The sequence below is a fragment of the Papio anubis genome, chromosome 17 (genome assembly GCF_008728515.1).
Source record: "Papio anubis isolate 15944 chromosome 17, Panubis1.0, whole genome shotgun sequence".
Classification (NCBI taxonomy): Eukaryota; Metazoa; Chordata; class Mammalia; order Primates; family Cercopithecidae; genus Papio; species Papio anubis.
Genome location: NC_044992.1, coordinates 33,427,260 through 33,444,582, shown reverse-complemented (window position 1 = coordinate 33,444,582; position 17,323 = coordinate 33,427,260). Strand labels below are relative to the sequence as shown.

The following is a 17,323-nucleotide window of genomic DNA, read 5'->3' as shown; positions in this document are numbered from 1 at the left end:
CTTAAACATGTATTATTTATAACTTAAGACATAAAAACACTATAGTCACGTAGGATAAAACAATTATAATCCAGATGAGAAACAAAAGATCTAAATTAAGGAGGTGTGAAGATAATGTGGAGGTTGTATACTATGACCATTTCAGAGAGAGAATTGTAGGTTTTATTGACTAAGAAGATAAAGGGATGCAAATTAGTTATACAGATTTTAATTCCAAACAACAGAATAGTGGCTATTAACAGTAAAATCAGTAAGTATTCTGGACATGTTTAATTTCAATATTCAGGTAGGGGATTTTATTGGAAATATGGATCTAGAGCTAGAGGAAGAAGTTGTATTTAGGAGTCATCCACAAAGAGGCTTGAAAAACAAATGAAAATGTATTGAGAAGTGCATAGAGAACAATGTTAAGGGGGCTGTGGGGGAAAAATAACATTTGGAAGATAACTGAAGGAAATCATAGAGGAAAAATAGTACAATCTAATTTTTCTCCCTAACTGAAAGCAAAACCACTTTTAATACTATTATAATAAGAATTTATTATGATCTCTCCATGATACTACCATTTTTTCAATCCCAACAATCATTATCACATCCCAGAGCCATCTCATGACAAGAACTTTCTAAATACTAATTGCCTGAACACTGAAGAAAATTAATATCTGATACTAAGGTGTAACTTACTTCTCTGTAATTAAAAAAAAGGCGACTGGGCATGGTAGCTTATGCCTGTAATCCCAGCACTTTGCGAGGCTGAGGTGGGTGGATCACCATCAGGAGTTCAAGACCAGCCTGGCCAAGATGGTGAAAACCCATCTGTACTAAAAATACAAAAAATTAGCCAGGCGTGGCAGGCACCTGTAATTCCAGCTACTCGGGAGGGTGGGGCAGAGAACTGCTTGAATCTGGGAGGCGGAGGTTGCATTAACTAAGAGCGTACCACTGCACTCCAGCCTGAGCGACAGAGTGAGACTCCGTCTCAAAAAAAAAAAAAAAAGGAAGCTTTCTGTTCTTGAAATACTCAAACTAGACAAGACAATTTTAAGTGAAGCTGTTCTCACAACCCTGTTTTTCAGCTATTGTAAGTTTGTTAATGGACAAACATGCTCATAACTGAAATTTTAAAATTACGTAAAAGTATAATTCTATAACCTGCAGAGAACTAACATTTGATACATTTTTCCTAGTCCTTTCAATGCTTAGTTTTTATTACATGTATGTAATATCACTTATTGAAGGCTTACTAAATACTGAACCCTGTATTAAAACACTTTACTGTCTTGCCTTCCAAACATTCTGACACTCAAAAGTTAAGTGATCTGCCCAGGGTCATAGCTAGAATTTAAAACCTGCTACTTACATCTCAGATATGACTCCAAAGCCCAATCTTCATTACAAAACTGCAATACCTGCTTTCCTTCTCCCCCACTTAGCATAGTTTCAGCATTTCCCAGAACATTAACAGTAATAATTTATTGGCAACTTGACCTCTTATTGTATACATACAACATGATTTATTTTCCTATTCACCTAGTACTAGCCAAATGTGTATGTACATTGCTATCATAAACAACCCTGTGATTAACATCTTTGTATCAAGATCTGCCTCTACTTTGAACAGTTTCCTTATTGCCAATAGTTATTTTAAAATACATAGTTATTTTAAAGGGAAATTGACACATATAACACACTCACACAAAATTGGCAAGTAGCAGGTAAGTGCTCTTCTAATTTCAGTTTCTTAGCTTTCATGTAGAATGAACAATTACAGTAATAAAGGCTGAAGGAAAACAAAAGTATTATTGAAATACAACAGGGACAGTCTAAAACAGCATCAGAAAGCAAGTTCATGCTGCTCAACATTAGCAGGCAAGGGAAATAGGGAAAAAAAATACGCAAAAGTGGCTATCACAGAAAAGCCAGGTTATTACTTTAGGTTTTGTGGGAGACTACAGGTCACATAAAAGCAGTCTCAACAATAATGTGGCCACATGCGCAATCAACATTTACAAAATGAAATTATATATAATGTGTAATACAAATATTTTAGCTATACTTCAATTTCCAAAGCCACATATTGAATGACTGAAATGTACATAAACATTCTTTTATGATAGACCAGAACATCTACATTATCATGACTTAGAAAAAGAAAACAGATGCAAAATAGTGTTGAGACTTTCTTGCCTGAAATTGCAAGACTAAGTGTGTGTGTGCATGCGTGTATACATATATTTAAATCATTTTATTCTCCTTTGACCCTTTTGGCTGAACTTTATTCATATATTATCTGCCCTTATAGTCTCTCTCATGAAAGACATCATTATCCAGTCATTGAAGCCAAACCTCCTTCACCAGCCCCCAATCTCTAGACATCAAGGGTTAACAAAACATCTTCCTAAATTTCTCTGGAATTAAGCTCTTCTCTGTTAGTTTCCTTTCCAGATCCATTTCTTCATAAATCTGGCATGTGAGATTTGAATTGCTCTGCCGCAGTTTTCTCTTCTTTAGTCAGTGGTGACAGCTAGAAAATAAATGATAAAATTTTTATTTCAAACATCTTCAAAGACTGTTAAATCAGTTTAGTTAACTTCTGCATTGTCGACCAATAAATGTTTCCCTAAGCTTATACTATATATGTAATCACAGATTTAGAAGGGCAAGGGAAAAAACAGATACTTGGCTATTTATATACAAGGTCCTATGATGTTTGAGCTTCTAAAGAACTTGCAATTAAGTTGAAGAAACAAGACCAAGAAATCAAACAATTTAAGGATTATAGCAGAACCAAAGAAGTCATGTTTGGATGCCATATTCTAAAAGTACAGTCAACCCTCAGTATTTGTGGGAGATTGGTTCCAGGATAACAAAATCCACAGATGCTCAAGCTCAAGTCCCTTATATGAAATTGTGTAGTATTTGCATAGAAACTGTACACATCCTCCTATATACTTTAAGTCATCTCTAGATTACTTATAATACCTAATACAATGTAAATGCTATGTACATAGTTGTTACACTATATTGTGGAAGGAATAAATGATAAGGAAAAAAGTCTACAGTTGTTCAGTACAGATGCAACCATCTAATTTTTTTCCAAAATTTTTTTTTCTATTTTTGAAACGGGGTCACTCTGTTGCCCAGGCTGGAGTGCAGTGGTGCAATCACGGCTCCCTGCAGCCGCAGCCTCCCGGGCTCAAGCAATCCTCCCACCTCAGCCTCCTGAGTAGCTAATTTTTAACTTATTAGTACACAAATTTTTAGCTGGGCATGGTGGCACACACCTGTGGTCCCAGCTGCTCGGGAGGCTGTGGTGGGAGGACGCTTGAGCCTGAGAGGTCGAGACTGCAGTCAGCCATGATGGTGTCACTGCACTCTAGCCTGGGCAGCAGAGCAAGACCTCATCTTAAAAAAAGAAAAAACAGGCTGGATGCGGTGTCTCATGCCTGTAATCCCAGCACTTTGGAAGGCCGAGGTGGGTGGATCACCTGAGGTCAGGAGTTTGAAACCGGCCTGACCAACATGGTGAAACTTCATCTCTACTAAAAATACAAAATATTAGCTGGGCATGGTGGCGGGCGCTTGTAATCCTAGCTACTCGGGAGGTTGAGGCAGGAGAACTGCTTGAACCTGGGAGGCGGAGGTTGCAGTGAGCTGAGATTGCGCCACTGCACTCCAGCCTGGGCAATAAGAGTGAAACTCTGTCTCAAAAAAAAAAAAAAAAAAAAAAGATAAAGAAAAGAAAATGTATTATCATTCCACAATAACTTCAGAAAAAGGAAAGACTTCCGGGCTGATTTATTCAGCAACTGAACAATGTAAGGACTCAGTTTTTTCCATCTGACAGCTCTAATATTCCTGGATGGTACCTTTACCCTCAAGCTGACAGCAAATGGCTTTAACGGTTCTAGGTATCACAATTCTACAGTGTCCAGAAGAAGCCTTCTCTTCTCAGGGTTGTCTTAGCAGTGAGTAAAGTCTTCCTGGTTACCTACTTCCAGACTATCCTTACTCACATGTCATTTGGGTTACAAACCCATTCCTCAACCACTGTTAGTTAAAAAATAAAGTCCATTCCCTATGCCAATCAGATGCACCCCTGGAGCCGAGGATGAGGCCAGCTTCATCTCAGGCACATGGCTATGAGGGACAACACACATCTCAAGAAAGTCAGTATAGTCATGTGTCACTTAATGACAGGAATACGTTCTGAGAAATACATGGTTAGGCAGTTTCATATGTGAACATCACAGTGTACTTACACAGAGATTGTATATATACACTCAGGCTATATGGTATAGCCTACTGCTCCTGGGCTACAAATCTGTACAGCATGTTACTGTGCTGAATACTGTAGGCAGTGGTAACACATGGTATTTTTATATCTAAACATCTGAACATAAGAGTACGTAAAAATATGCTATTATAATCTTCTGGGACCACTGCCATATATATTTGGTCCATTGTTGACCAAAACATAATTATGCACTGCATGTCTACACTCTGGTAGGCAGGAAAGGAGAACAGATGCTGAGAAAGAAAAACAGCCAATAGCATTCACCAAAAGCAGGTAGCAGCAAAAGAAGAAGGGAGGCTGAAGGGAAGTTGTAAGGGACTTTCACAGAGCACCAACAGACAGCCTGCCTGAAACAAAGGGTTATGTGGGGAATTAATAGGAGGTACAACCTGAAGAATCAAGTAGTTACAATTCTGCCAACTATATAGGTCATCTCTAGAGAGACTGCCAAATCTGGAACACCCCAGACCTACAGAATCAGAATCTCTAGGGTGGCATTATCCAATAAAACTTTCCATGATGCTGGAAATATTCTATATCGGCGCTGTCCAATCAGTAGGTGAAGAACTTAATGCTTATTTTTCATTTGACCACCTTAAATGTAAATTTCATTTCTTTTTCTTTTTTTTTCTTTGAAATGGAGTTTCACTCTTGTTGCCCAGGCTGGAGTGCAATCTCAGCTCACTGCAACCTCCACCTCCCAGATTCAGGAGATTCTCCTGCCTCAGCCTCCCGAGAAGCTGGGATTACAGGCACCCGCCACCACGCCTGGCTAATTTTTTGTATTTCTTTAGTAGAGATGGGGGTTTCACCATGTTGGCCAGGCTGGTCTGGAATTACTGACCTCAGGTGATCCACCTGCCTCAGCCTCCCAAAGTGCTGGGATTACAGGCATTAGCCACTGCGCCCAGCCTAAATTTAAATTTATATAGCCACATTAGGTTATGCAAATAGGACAGCCCAGATCTAGAACAGCCACAGAACCTATATGATTCTGATATGCAGCTGGTTCCACTGATCAGACCAACATTTGCCCAACATGTTCACAAGGATAAAATGAAAAACAATCATATGTCTTACTACAACCCAAACAGTTACAGGATTTCCTTCTTCTGCCTCAAAAAAAGGAAATGTTATTCTGACAAGACTTGGTTTTTCGTTTTGTTTTTGTTTTAGAGACAGGGTCTTGTTCGATCGCCCAGGCTAGAGTGCAGTGGTGTGGTCATAGCTCACTGCAACCTCTAACTCCTGGGCTCAAGCAATCGTCCCACCTCAGCCTCCCAAGTAGCTGCGACTACAGATGCACACTGCCACACCCAGCTGTAAGACTGATGAATCCATGTTGCTCCTTGTGATCACTACAAAACCTTTCAGACCATCTGTTTAATAAATTCTCAAATAATTTTTCCAGGAATTAAAGTCAAGTTAACCAGTCTAAAGTTTGTAGAAATTTTTCTTCTTTATCACACATATTTTGGAAGATCATGGAATACTACATATTCTACTTTTAATGCCTTTTTAATTTTCTATTTATTGTTATATATGTTTGGGGCGTTTGTTTTGCTATTTTTTGTTTGGGTGTAAGTTTAGTCCCTTTTCTCTTTTGATGAGACCACCTTTATAATTGAGCATATTTAAACGTCAGTTTAAATATGAGGGCACGGAGGCTCACATCTGTAATCCCAGCACTTTGAGAGGCCAAGACAGGTGGATCACTTGCGGTCAGGGGATCGAGACCAGCCTGGCCAACTTGGTGAAACCCCATCTCTACTAAAAATACAAAAAAATCAGCTGGGCGTGGTGGCATGTGCCTGTAGTCCCAGCCACTTGGGAGGCTGAGGCAGGAGAATTGCTTGAATCCGGGAGGCCGAAGTTGCTGTGAGCCAAGATCGTGACACTGTACTCCAGCCTGGGCAACAGAGGGAGACTCCATCTCAAAAAACAAAAAATAAATAAATAAATAAATAAACCTCAGTGTTTTTTCTCTTTTTTTCTTCGTCAGTCTTAATATCCCCTAAGAAAGATTACAAAATTAGTATGTATTACCTTTCTCCTACCTCCTTTTCTGTTCTGTATTTAGTATTATCAGTTCAAGTGTTCTTTTTGAATATTATAAATTCAAATATATTTTCTACCCTTCCAAATGAAAAACCACTCATTGATAAAGATTATAGCAAGATAATACCTGAAAAGATATACATTTTGTTATCTATAAACAAAGCACTATTGGTTCCAAGGAGAATTTATCCTTTTCTTGTCCTTCTTGTTCCCCAAATAATTTTAAAGCCCCTTTAAAATAACCTTTTCCTTATTTTAGAAAATTTCAGAGGCCTTAGCTCAATCTGCCTTTGGCTTTTTCTTTCTTTTTTTTTTCTTTTTTTTTTTTTTGAGAAAGAGTCCCACTCTGTTGCCAGGCTGGAGTGCAGTGGCATGATTTCAGCTCACTGCAACCTCCACCCCCTAGGTTCAAGCGATTCCCCTGCCTCAGCCTCCGGAGTAGCTGGGACCACAGGCATGCAACACCAGGCCTGGCTAATTTTTAGTTATTTTAGTAGAGACGAGGTTTCACCATATCAGCCAGGATGGTCTCGGATCTCCTGGCCTCGTGATCCTCCCGCCTTGGCCTCCCAAAGTGCTGGGATTACAGACGTGAGCCACTGCACCCGGCCCCTTTGGCTTTCCTAACTGATTTTGCAGGTTTCTCCCTATGACCTTTTAATATTTGAAATTTATTTACAAATTGTACCTTGCAAGTCCTTTAAACTCTGGGCTCATATAACTGTTTTTGGTTATCAGCTCTACAGATGTCATTCCCATTCACATTTGGATCATAAAAATTTTATCAGTATTATGGTTTATTAAGCCCCCCTTTTAAACATCTCTCAGAAGATTAAGTATCATATCTCTATTCCCTCTGAACTTTCTAATACTATCTCATTTTTATTTTAGTTTATTCAAAAAAAATTTTTTGGACAGTCTCACGTTGTCACCCAGGCTGGAATTCAGTGGTGCAATCATAGCTCACTGCAGCCTCAAACTCCTAGAGTCAAAGGATCCTTCTGCCCCAAATAGATGGAACTACCAGCATGCACTCCCATGCCCAGTAATTTTAAAATATTTTTTTCTTTTTTCTTAGTAGAGATAGGGTCTCACTATGTTGTCCAGGCTAGTCTCAAACTCCTGGCCTCAACTGAGCCTCCTGCCTTGACCTCCCAAAGTGCCGAGATAATAGGCATGAGCCACTGTGCCCAGCATACTATCTCATTTTTAAAGTAGTAGGTACAAGACTTACTATAGCCAACATTTCCCAATTTGGTCATCATTGATTCTAAAATATGACCACCTCTTTCAAGTTTTATAACTTTTAAATCATTTCTTCTTATTTGCCATAACGTGATCCAAAGTAAAAGCTGCCTTAGTTTTCAGCCTTTGACATAAGTATTGTTCATTTCAGGTATTTCTTCAACTGAAAACCTTTACAGATAGTCAGATGATTGAAATCTTCCATCACTGGCTGGATATGGTGGCTCACGCCTGTAATCCCAGCACTTTGGGAGGCCGAGGCGTGCGGATCACGAGGTCAGGAAATCAAGACCATCCTTGCTAACACGGTGAAACCCTGTGTCTACTAAAACTGCAAAAAATTAGCCAGGCATTGTGGCAGGCACCTGTAATTCCAGCTATTCTGGAGGCTAAGGCAGGAGAATCACTTGAACCCGGTAGGCAGAGGTTGCAGTGAGCCGAGGTCGTGCCATTGCACTCCAGCCTGGGAAATGAGTAAAACTTCATCTCAAAAAAAAAAAAAGAAAAAAAAGAAATCTTTTATCACTATACAACTACTTTTATGTACCAATTTGTAGTCTCAAAAATACACCATCGATTTATTATATCCAGTGGGGGAAATCTGTAGATATTCAAAATACCATTTTCTCTTTGCCCTCTCACCCATGTTTATTCTGTGCTTCAAAAAATTTATGGTTCTATACAGATATGTTGTCATGTACATCTGGAACTATACTTAATCAGCTATTTGTTTCCTAAGAACAAGGTTATGTGCTCTATTGTCAGGCACATATAATGAAGAATGTGTGATCTGAGATGATTTATAAAAGCTTATATACATACTTTTTTTGCATTTAATTTACTAGGATGTAACACAACCCTTACTGTTTTAAATTCTATCTCCCCATTACCTCTATTCCCTGTTTAATTTGCCCTTTCTTCCTCTGCCATTCATCTCCTTGTGATTATAATAGATACATCTTAGGTATCATTTTATCGTTCTAAGCAGATGTTATTCTATTTTTTCCCCTCCATTTGCAATATAAAGTATTCTTGATCAAACTGACCTGGGTAATTAACCTTTCTGATTTACTCTAGCTATAAGCCCATAATTCAAAGTATCTTAAGCCAAAATTTAGTGCAAAGTTGGCAAATAAATATCACATATGCCTTCCTCCTTCCCATGCTCATGGCAGACAGTGCTATTATTCTGCCATGCCCAGACACAGCTCCTTAATACAGCACTCTAACCAACCATTTTCTAGACATCTCATTCTCACTAGTACTTGCAGGAACCAGCTAAGCTGCTAGATTTAGTAAGTATTACCAAGTTTTCTGCCATGGTTACATAATTCAAGACGGCACACTTCTTTATTAACCATGTCAAGTCCAAATGCTTATTTTTGAATAAACAGAAATAAGAGCTATTATACTTCAGGGTATCAGGAAAATCTTTCAATAGTTCAAACTGACTGCTGAGTTTCAAAGTTTAAGTTACAGCAAGTGTATTTTTCAAGGCAACACTCAGAGCTAAATTTATACAAATCTAACCTGTCAATTGAAAGCATTACCTCCAGGTCTGTTTGCTTCTGTAGTTTTTGTATCACATTCATAGTTTTATTCACAGTAGCACATATGCGGCTCTTAGTCTCTTTCTGCTCAACAGCAACTGGTTTAAAGCGGGCATACAAAGTTTGATATCGAGACTTTATTGCTGACAATTCCTTTAAGAGTGTAACTGGATTTTTCTACATCAGGAAAAAAATTAACATGTATTAAATTATGAAAGATTAAGCTTTTTAAGAATTAAAATACTGTATACATACAACACATTCTACCATCCATTTAATTGAACACTGTTGAGTATTTAATTATGCAGCCACATGACATCAGATGGGCGATGGGGAAGCGAGAAAAGTATAAGACCTAGATCCTATTCTCAAGAAATTTATAGCCTAGGTACAGAAATAACCCACCAAAAAAATTAGCACTATTAAACAGCAAATAAGGGTCACCTTAGATATATAACATTTGATGCATAGTTCACAATAATAAATTATATATTTCTAAAATACAATTCTAAATGCTATTCGGAAGGCAATAAAAGGCACTATTTATACTTGTTCTTAAAGAATAAGACAACATGAAACTACTTATAAAACTTTTTTTTTTTTTTTTTTGAGACGGAGTCTCACTCTTATTGCCCAGGCTGGAGTGCAGTGGCGTGATCTTGGCTCACTGCAAGCTCGGTCTCCTGGGTTCACGTCATTCTCCTGCCTCAGCCTCCGGAGTAGCTGGGACTACAGGTGCCTGCCACCACGCCCGGCTAATTTTTTTATATTTTTAGTAGAGACGGGGTTTCACCGTGTTAGCCAGGATGGTCTTGATTTCCTGACCTCGTGATCCGCATGCCTCGGCCTCCCAAAGTGCTGGGATTACAGGCGTGAGCCACCGCGCCCGGCCAAAATTCGTAAACATACTATCATGGGGATAAAGTATGTATAAATATCAATTTATTTATATATATACAAAATATAAAATTCATGCCAACCCAACTGTATTTATAAACTATATTGGTTTCCCAGATTTATTTTGTAATATAAATTACCACTATTCCATAAAAGACATTTCAATTGGGCCCCTTCTGCCACTTGGTAATTCTTTTCTTTCTTTTAATTTTTTTTTTTTTTTTTTTTTTAATAGAAACAGGAATCTCACTCTGTCGCCCAGGCTGGTCTTAAACTCCTGGCCTTAAGCGATCCTTCTGCATCAGTCTCCCAAAGTGCTAGAATTACAGGTGTGAGCCACTGCACCCTGTCAGATTTCTTTTTTTATGATTAGGTAAGATTCATGTATTTTCAGGCCCACCAAGTGACAGCACAATTAATAAAAAGATCTATACCATAACTGTAAATTTTCGCAGGATAGAAAAAATATTCTGAAACTTCCAGGTGATAGGTAAGGGACTGGGGTAGGCTGAGAAGGAAAGCACAGACAAAGGATCAGGAATGAGAATGGCATCTATTTTTCAACAGCAACAATAGAAGCTAGAAAGCCACGAAGTGATGATGTTAAAATTAAGAGAAAATCTCCAATCTCGAATTCTATATTCAACAAAACCATTCATCAAATAAAGGGTTAAAGGGTGAATAAAGACTTTTTCAAACATTCAGCATCTCAAAAAGTTAACTTTCTGTGTAATCTTCCTTGGGAAGCATCTAAAGAATATACTTCCAGATCAAAGAAATAAACCACCAAAAAGTGAAACATATGATCCAACACAGGAGTAAAACAAAGGGAAATACCAAAATAATGGTAAAGAAATCCCAGAAATGCCAGGCGCAGTGGCTCATGACTATAATTTCAACACTTTGGGAGGTCAAGATGGGTGGATCACATGAGGTTAGGAGTTCGAGACCAGCCTGGCCAACGTGGGGAAACCCCGTCTCTACTAAAAATACAAAAATTAGCCAGGCATTGTGGCGGGCGCCTGTAGTCCTTGCTGCTCAGTAGGCTGAGGCAGGAGAATCACTTGAGCCTGGGAGGCAGAGGTTGCAGTGAGCCGAGATGGCGCCATTGCACTCCAGCCTGGGTGACAACAGCGAAACTCCCTCTCAAAAAACAAACAAACAAAAAAAAAGAGGCCGGGAACAGTGGCTCACGCCTGTAATCCTAGCCTAGCACTTTGGGAGGCTGAGGTGGGCGGATTGCCTGAGCTCAAGAGTTCGAGCTCAGGCAATAATAATAATATAAACAAATAATATACAAAATAATAAACAAATAATAATAATAATAACTAGCCGGGCATGTGGGCGTACGCCTGTAGTCCCAGCTACTCGGGAGGCTGAGGTGGGAGAATTGCTTGAACCCAGGAGGCAGAGGTTGCAGTGAACCAAGATCATGCCACTGCACTCCAGCCTGGGTGACAGAGCAAGACTCCATCTCAAAAAATAATATAATAATTATATATAATTATATATAAATTACATATTTATTATAAATTTATTATATATTTATATAATTTATAAATATAACATATATTATATAATTTATAAATATAACATATTTATATAATTATATATTATTATATATTATATGTAATAATAATTATTTTTTTTTAAATTAGCTGGGTGTGGTGGCACATGCCTGTAGTGCTACTCGGGCGGCTAAGCAGGGAGGATCACTTGGGCCTGGGAGGTAGATACTGCCATAAGCCATGGTCACAGAGTAGCTGGGACTAAAGGTATGTGCCACCACACCCAGCTAATTTTTGTATTTTTAGTAGAGATGAAGTTTTGCCATGTTGGCCAGGCTGGTCTAGAACTCCTCACCTCAGGTGATCTGCCTACCTCGGCCTCCCAAAGTGCTGGAATTACAGGCGTGAACCACTGCACCCAAGCTTTAAATTATTTTTTTGTGGAGATGGGGTTTCCCTATGTTGCCCAGGCTGGTCTCAAACTCCTGCTCCCAGCCTGGGCGACAGAGCAAAACCTTGTCTCAAAAAAAAAAAAAAAACCTAAGCAAATGGAAGGGAAAAAAGAAAACAATTATTAGCTCTAGAAAAACAGGTTGTGAAGAAAGGAAAGCAGACATAGTATTCAACAGGGTTTATATAAAAGCAATAGTTATAGAAATTGTGAAGATAGGAATAAATATGAGTAGTAAAGTATTTAAACTTTATCTTCCATAGTACAAAATTCTTCTTTTTTTTTTAAGAGTTAGAATCAGCTCGGTGTGATGGCTCATGCCTCTAATCTGAGCACTTTGGGAGGCCCAGGCGGGTGGATCATGAGGTCAGGAGTTCGAAACCAGCCTGGCCAACATGGTGAAACCCTGTCTCTACTAAAAATACAAAAATTAGCTGGGCAGGGTGGCATGTGCCTATAATCCCAGCTACTCAGGAGGCTGAGGCAGGAGAATCGCTTGAACCCGGGAGGCAGAGGTTGCAGTGAGCCAAGATCATGTTCACTGCACTCCAGCCTGGGCGACAGAGCAAGACTCTGTCTTGGAAAAAATTTTAAAAAAGAGTTAGAATCTCACTGTCACCTAGGCTGGAGTGCAGTGGTGCAATCATAGCTCACTTGAACTGCTGGGCTCAAGTGATCCTCCCACCTCAGCCTCCCAAGTAGCTGGGACTACAAGTGTGAGCTACTACAACAGGGCTATAGTAGGAGATTATTATTAGTGATAACAGCTAACATATAGCACTTACTCTGGACTAAACAGTTATATATGTTAACTAATTTTCAACCTCTGAGGTAGGTAGTAATATTTCCATTTTACAGATGAGGAAATTAAAGTACAGAAAGGTTGACTGACTTGGCTAAAATCACAATGCTAATAAGAGGCAGAGCCAGGATGTGAAGTATAACAGTTTGTATCCAGGAAATTAGTAGATGTTTCAGATGAGGAAAAATAAAAATGCAGTACAAGCAAACTATTTAGAAATATAAAGGAAATACCATAAGACACTAAGATGAAGTGGTATCCTCCAAGGTGGGAATGTGAAGCATTATTCTTTGTAATTATAAGCTTTATATTTCTGTAACTCTTCGAATATATTCAAGAATTAATTTGACAAAAATAAAAGTTTAGGCCAGGGGTGATGACTCACACCTATAATCCCAACACTTTGGGAGGCTGAGACAGGAGGATCACTTGAGCCCAGGCGAGACCAGCCTAGTAAACATGGCAAAACCCCATCCCTACTAAAATGCAAAAAATTAGAACCAGGTGTGTCGGCACACACCTGTATTCCCACCTACTCAGGAGACTGAGGTGGGAGGATCACCTGAGCCCAGGAGGTTGAGGCTGCAGTCAGCCGTGATCATGCCACTGCACTCCAGTCTGGGCAACAGAGTGAGACTTTATCTGGGGGGGGGAAAAAAAAAAGTTTAACACTGGGAGGGAAATTGGTAGGAGGGAAGAAATCATCTTCCTCATGAGGTGATAATGAATTACATAACTTAATTATAAATGATCTTTAGGTAACTGGAATGTAGCTCAGTAGTAAAATATGCAGAGATCTGTACATATTAATATAACTCAGGAGAATGATGAGTTCCCCAAATACAGATTCATACAGGAAAAAATAAAAGTGGCAAGAACTAATCCTTGAGGATCTCACAAAACTAGGAAAGGAAAGCATATGCTTGATAAATCAAGCATAAGAAATAAATGGCCATAGAGCTAAAAGAGGACAGGGTAGTCAGGCAGCTACCCATAATATATGTGTTTATGACACTAGCTCAATCAGTAAGACTGACATGGCAGTGAGTAATTTAGGACAACATGATTTGCATTTATGGCCTGTTTATGACAGGTTAGGACTGTGGTTAGGACTTAGCAACATACCACAAAGGAAAAAACTGTTGTGCACATAGCCTGTTTTATTTGAGTAACTGGCTCTTGGGAACCACTATATCCTTTTTTTTTTTTTTTTTTGAGATGGAGTTTTGCTCTTGTTGCCCAGGCTGGAGTGCAATGGCGGGATCTCAGCTCACCGCACCCTTTGCTTCCCAGGTTCAAGCAATTCTCTTGCCTCAGCCTCCCGAGTAGCTGGGATTACAGGCATATGTGCCACCACGCCCGGCTAATTTTGTATTTTTTTTTTTTTTTTTAGTAGAGATGGGGTTTCTCCATGTTGGTCAGGCTGGTCTTGAACTCCTGACCTCAGGTCATCCACCTGCCTTGGCCTCCCAAAGTGCTGGGATTACAGGTATGAGCCACCGCGCCTGGCCAGGAGCCTCTATATTCTTTTATTAGTGTTTGTAAACTGTAGTGTTCATAAACTTTTATTAGTGTTTGCTGCACTTTAGTTAATTTTGTGCCTATAATACTTCCAATTTAGGGTTTTACTTATCATAAGTGGATGATAAAAGGTTACAAGAATGGTTGGACAAGGTGGCTCACACCTGTAATCTCAACACTTTTTTTTTAGCTGGGTGTGGTGGTATGTGCCTATAGTTCCAGGCACGTGGCAGACTGAGGTGGGAGGATTGCTTGAACCCAGGAAGTCAAGGCTGAAGTGAGCTGAGATTTTGTCACTGCACTCCAGCCTGGTGACAGAGTGAGACCCTGTCTTAAAAACACACACATACACACACACATACAGAGTCTTTAAACTGATAAGAACAGATACTACACTTGATCTTAGCCAAAAGGCTGAGAAGCAATGTCACACCAATCTTTAAGACAAAAGAAAGAAAGGAAGGAAGGGGAGGCAGGGGGAGGAAAGGAAAGGAACAAAGGAATGGAAGGGAAGGGAGGAAAGAAAGGAAGAAAAAGAAGGAAGGGGCCAGGTGTGGTGGCTCACGACTGTAATCCCAGCATTTTAGGAGGCTGAGGCAGGTGGATCACTTGAGGTCAGGAGTTCGAGACCAGCCTGACTAACATGGTGAAACCCCATCTCTACTAAAAAATACAAAAATTAGCCAAGCATGGTGGCCTGAGCCTGTAATCCGAGCTACTCGGGAGGCTGAGGAGGGAGAATCCCTTGAACCTGGGAGGCCGAGGCTGCAGTGACCCAAGATCGTACCACTGAACTCCAGCCTGGGCAACAGAAGGAAGGAAAAGGAAGGGAAGAGAGGAAAGGGAGGGAGAAGAAGGACGGGAGGAAGGAAAAGAGGGAGGGAGGGAAGGAAGGAAGGAGAGAAAGAGGGAAGGAGGGAAGGAAGGAAGGAAAGGAGGAAGGGAGGAAAAGAGGGGAAGGGGAAGGGAAGGAAGAGAGAAAAAGAGAGGGAGGGAGTGAGGGAGGAAGAGAGAGAAAGACAGGGAGGGGGAGAGAGAAAGAAAAAGAAAAGAAAAGGAAGAAAAAAGAGAGAGAGAAAAGAATAGGGAGGTAGAACAGTACAAACTACACTCCCATAGAATTCTAGCATTCCATGAAATAAACAGTAAAAACTAAACATTCATGAAATTTTCCCAATTTTGTATAAAATGTTAGTTTAACTTGTACTTCTACCCAATCCAAAAAAATGTTTTTAATTTTATGGAATTTTTTTTAACTGTAAAACGCAATATTTCTCGTCTGCTGGCAAGTGCTATCAAAGACAAATATTGGTTGGGCATGGTGGCTCATGTCTGTAATCCCCACACTTTGAGAGGCTGAGGTACGCGGATCACTTGAGGTCAGGAGTTCGAGACCAGCCTGGCCAACATGGTAAAACCCTGTCTCTACTAAAGATACAAAAAAAAAAATTAGCCAAGCATTGTGGCGCACACCTGTAATCCCAGCTACTTGGGAGACTGAGGCAAGAGAATCGCTTGAACCCAGGAAGTGGAGGTTGTGGTGAGCTGAGATTGCACCACTGCACTTCCAGCCTGGGTGACAGAGTGATCCGTCTCAAAAAAAAAAAAAAAAAAAGATAATAAGCCTGATACCTGGGCTTTGGGGGAAAAAAAGATACACATTATTAAATTAGTGATTTTAGTGTTAATGTTAACAGATGATGCTTGGATATTACTTGCTTTCACCCCCATGGACATATATGTATACGATTTTATGACATAAAGCAGAGTTAATGTTTCTAATCAACCTAAACTTAGAATAATTAAATACATAGCTTTATGTGGAAATCACTATTCATAAAATACAACCAAAAAAATCTAATAGTGTATCATTACCTTCCTCAGAGAATATGCTGAATGCCAGGACTTCTCCCCTCAAACTTACTAAAGAACAACTGCCCTAGAGGTACCTATATTCTCTCTTGGAATTTCAGGGGCTGCCACAGTAGCTTGTACCTCTGAACTCAATGATTATTTTTTAAAGGTTAGGGGGAAAAAAGTAGCCACAAATTTCATGGACTATTGATACTATTTCTCCAGTATGCTATAACCAAGCTTCCAACACAATGACAAGATTTTAAGATTCTATAAACTTAATAATATAATTCTTATGATCTATTACTATTAGGAATGCTATCAGAAAATTCTAAAGTGTTCAGTTAAGGCTTTTTTTTTTTTTTTTTTAAGCTTATTTATTTCGGAGATTACCTCGCTTGCTGAATCAGGATGATTAGTCTTGATTTCATATTCCAACCTGTATTGAATGTAATCCAGATCAGACTCAGCTTTCTGGAACTAAAGATCACCACAAATCATTATTGTATAAACCAAAAGAGTAATAGTAAACATGATACTTTATTTTTTCTCTTTACATTTGTTAGTATTTCAATAAGTGATACATACTCATTTGAAAATGTGGAAATAAAAAGTATATAAAATATCCATTATCCATAATAACTATGCTCTATTAAAAATTTAAAAAGTAGTTAACATTTTAAAGTCATTTCTGTATGCCTCTGTCTTACATTTTGAGCCAAAATCAAGATACTGAGTAGTCACTGTCAGATATTAATACAAAAAACTAATAAACTAATATAAAAAAGTTTTTTGTAATTAATACAAAAAACTTCAAGAATTTCCTAGGGTCACTGATACTCTCATCAGTTAGGCAGTGTTTTTCTGCCTCTGGTAGAAAATACAGTTTCAAGTTAAAACACAGAACAAATTTATTTCAGGAATACTCATATTGTTACCTTTATTTGCAATCCCATTGATCAAAGAGCTACAGCTATGTGCCACGAAAATTAAGAAGGCTTAAAAAGTCACAAATTTCACAAGAAAAGCTACATACGATATAGGAGTAATAGTCTGAATAACCCCAATTTACTGAACCTGGGTGCCAGCATGGGAACTTGATCTGTAGTAAACCTCCAAGGAAGAAAAAAGGGGAGAACT

General features: G+C 39.0%; 2 protein-coding genes and 1 pseudogene across 4 annotated transcripts in view; 1 reads left to right on the top strand and 2 right to left on the bottom strand.

Moving 5' to 3' along the window:
• Positions 1–17,323, top strand: part of PRR11 (proline rich 11) — an 88,739-nt gene that overhangs the window by 2,247 nt on the left and 69,169 nt on the right. The window lies entirely within an intron of this gene.
• Positions 140–17,323, bottom strand: part of SKA2 (spindle and kinetochore associated complex subunit 2) — a 41,762-nt gene continuing 24,578 nt past the window's right edge. The window contains exons 2-4 of one of the 3 annotated variants that reach the window (XM_009190379.3): positions 16,577–16,663; positions 9,131–9,327; positions 140–2,524 (exon numbers count right to left, since the gene is read on the bottom strand). In XM_009190379.3, coding sequence (XP_009188643.1) covers positions 2,512–2,524; positions 9,131–9,327; positions 16,577–16,663 — 297 coding nt within the window. In that variant the 3' untranslated portion in view covers positions 140–2,511. The remainder of the gene's footprint in view (positions 2,525–9,130; positions 9,328–16,576; positions 16,664–17,323) is intronic. The other 2 variants (XM_003912831.3, XM_009190380.4) reach the window with 2 other exon arrangements.
• Positions 14,592–14,755, bottom strand: LOC116271179 (annotated as a pseudogene).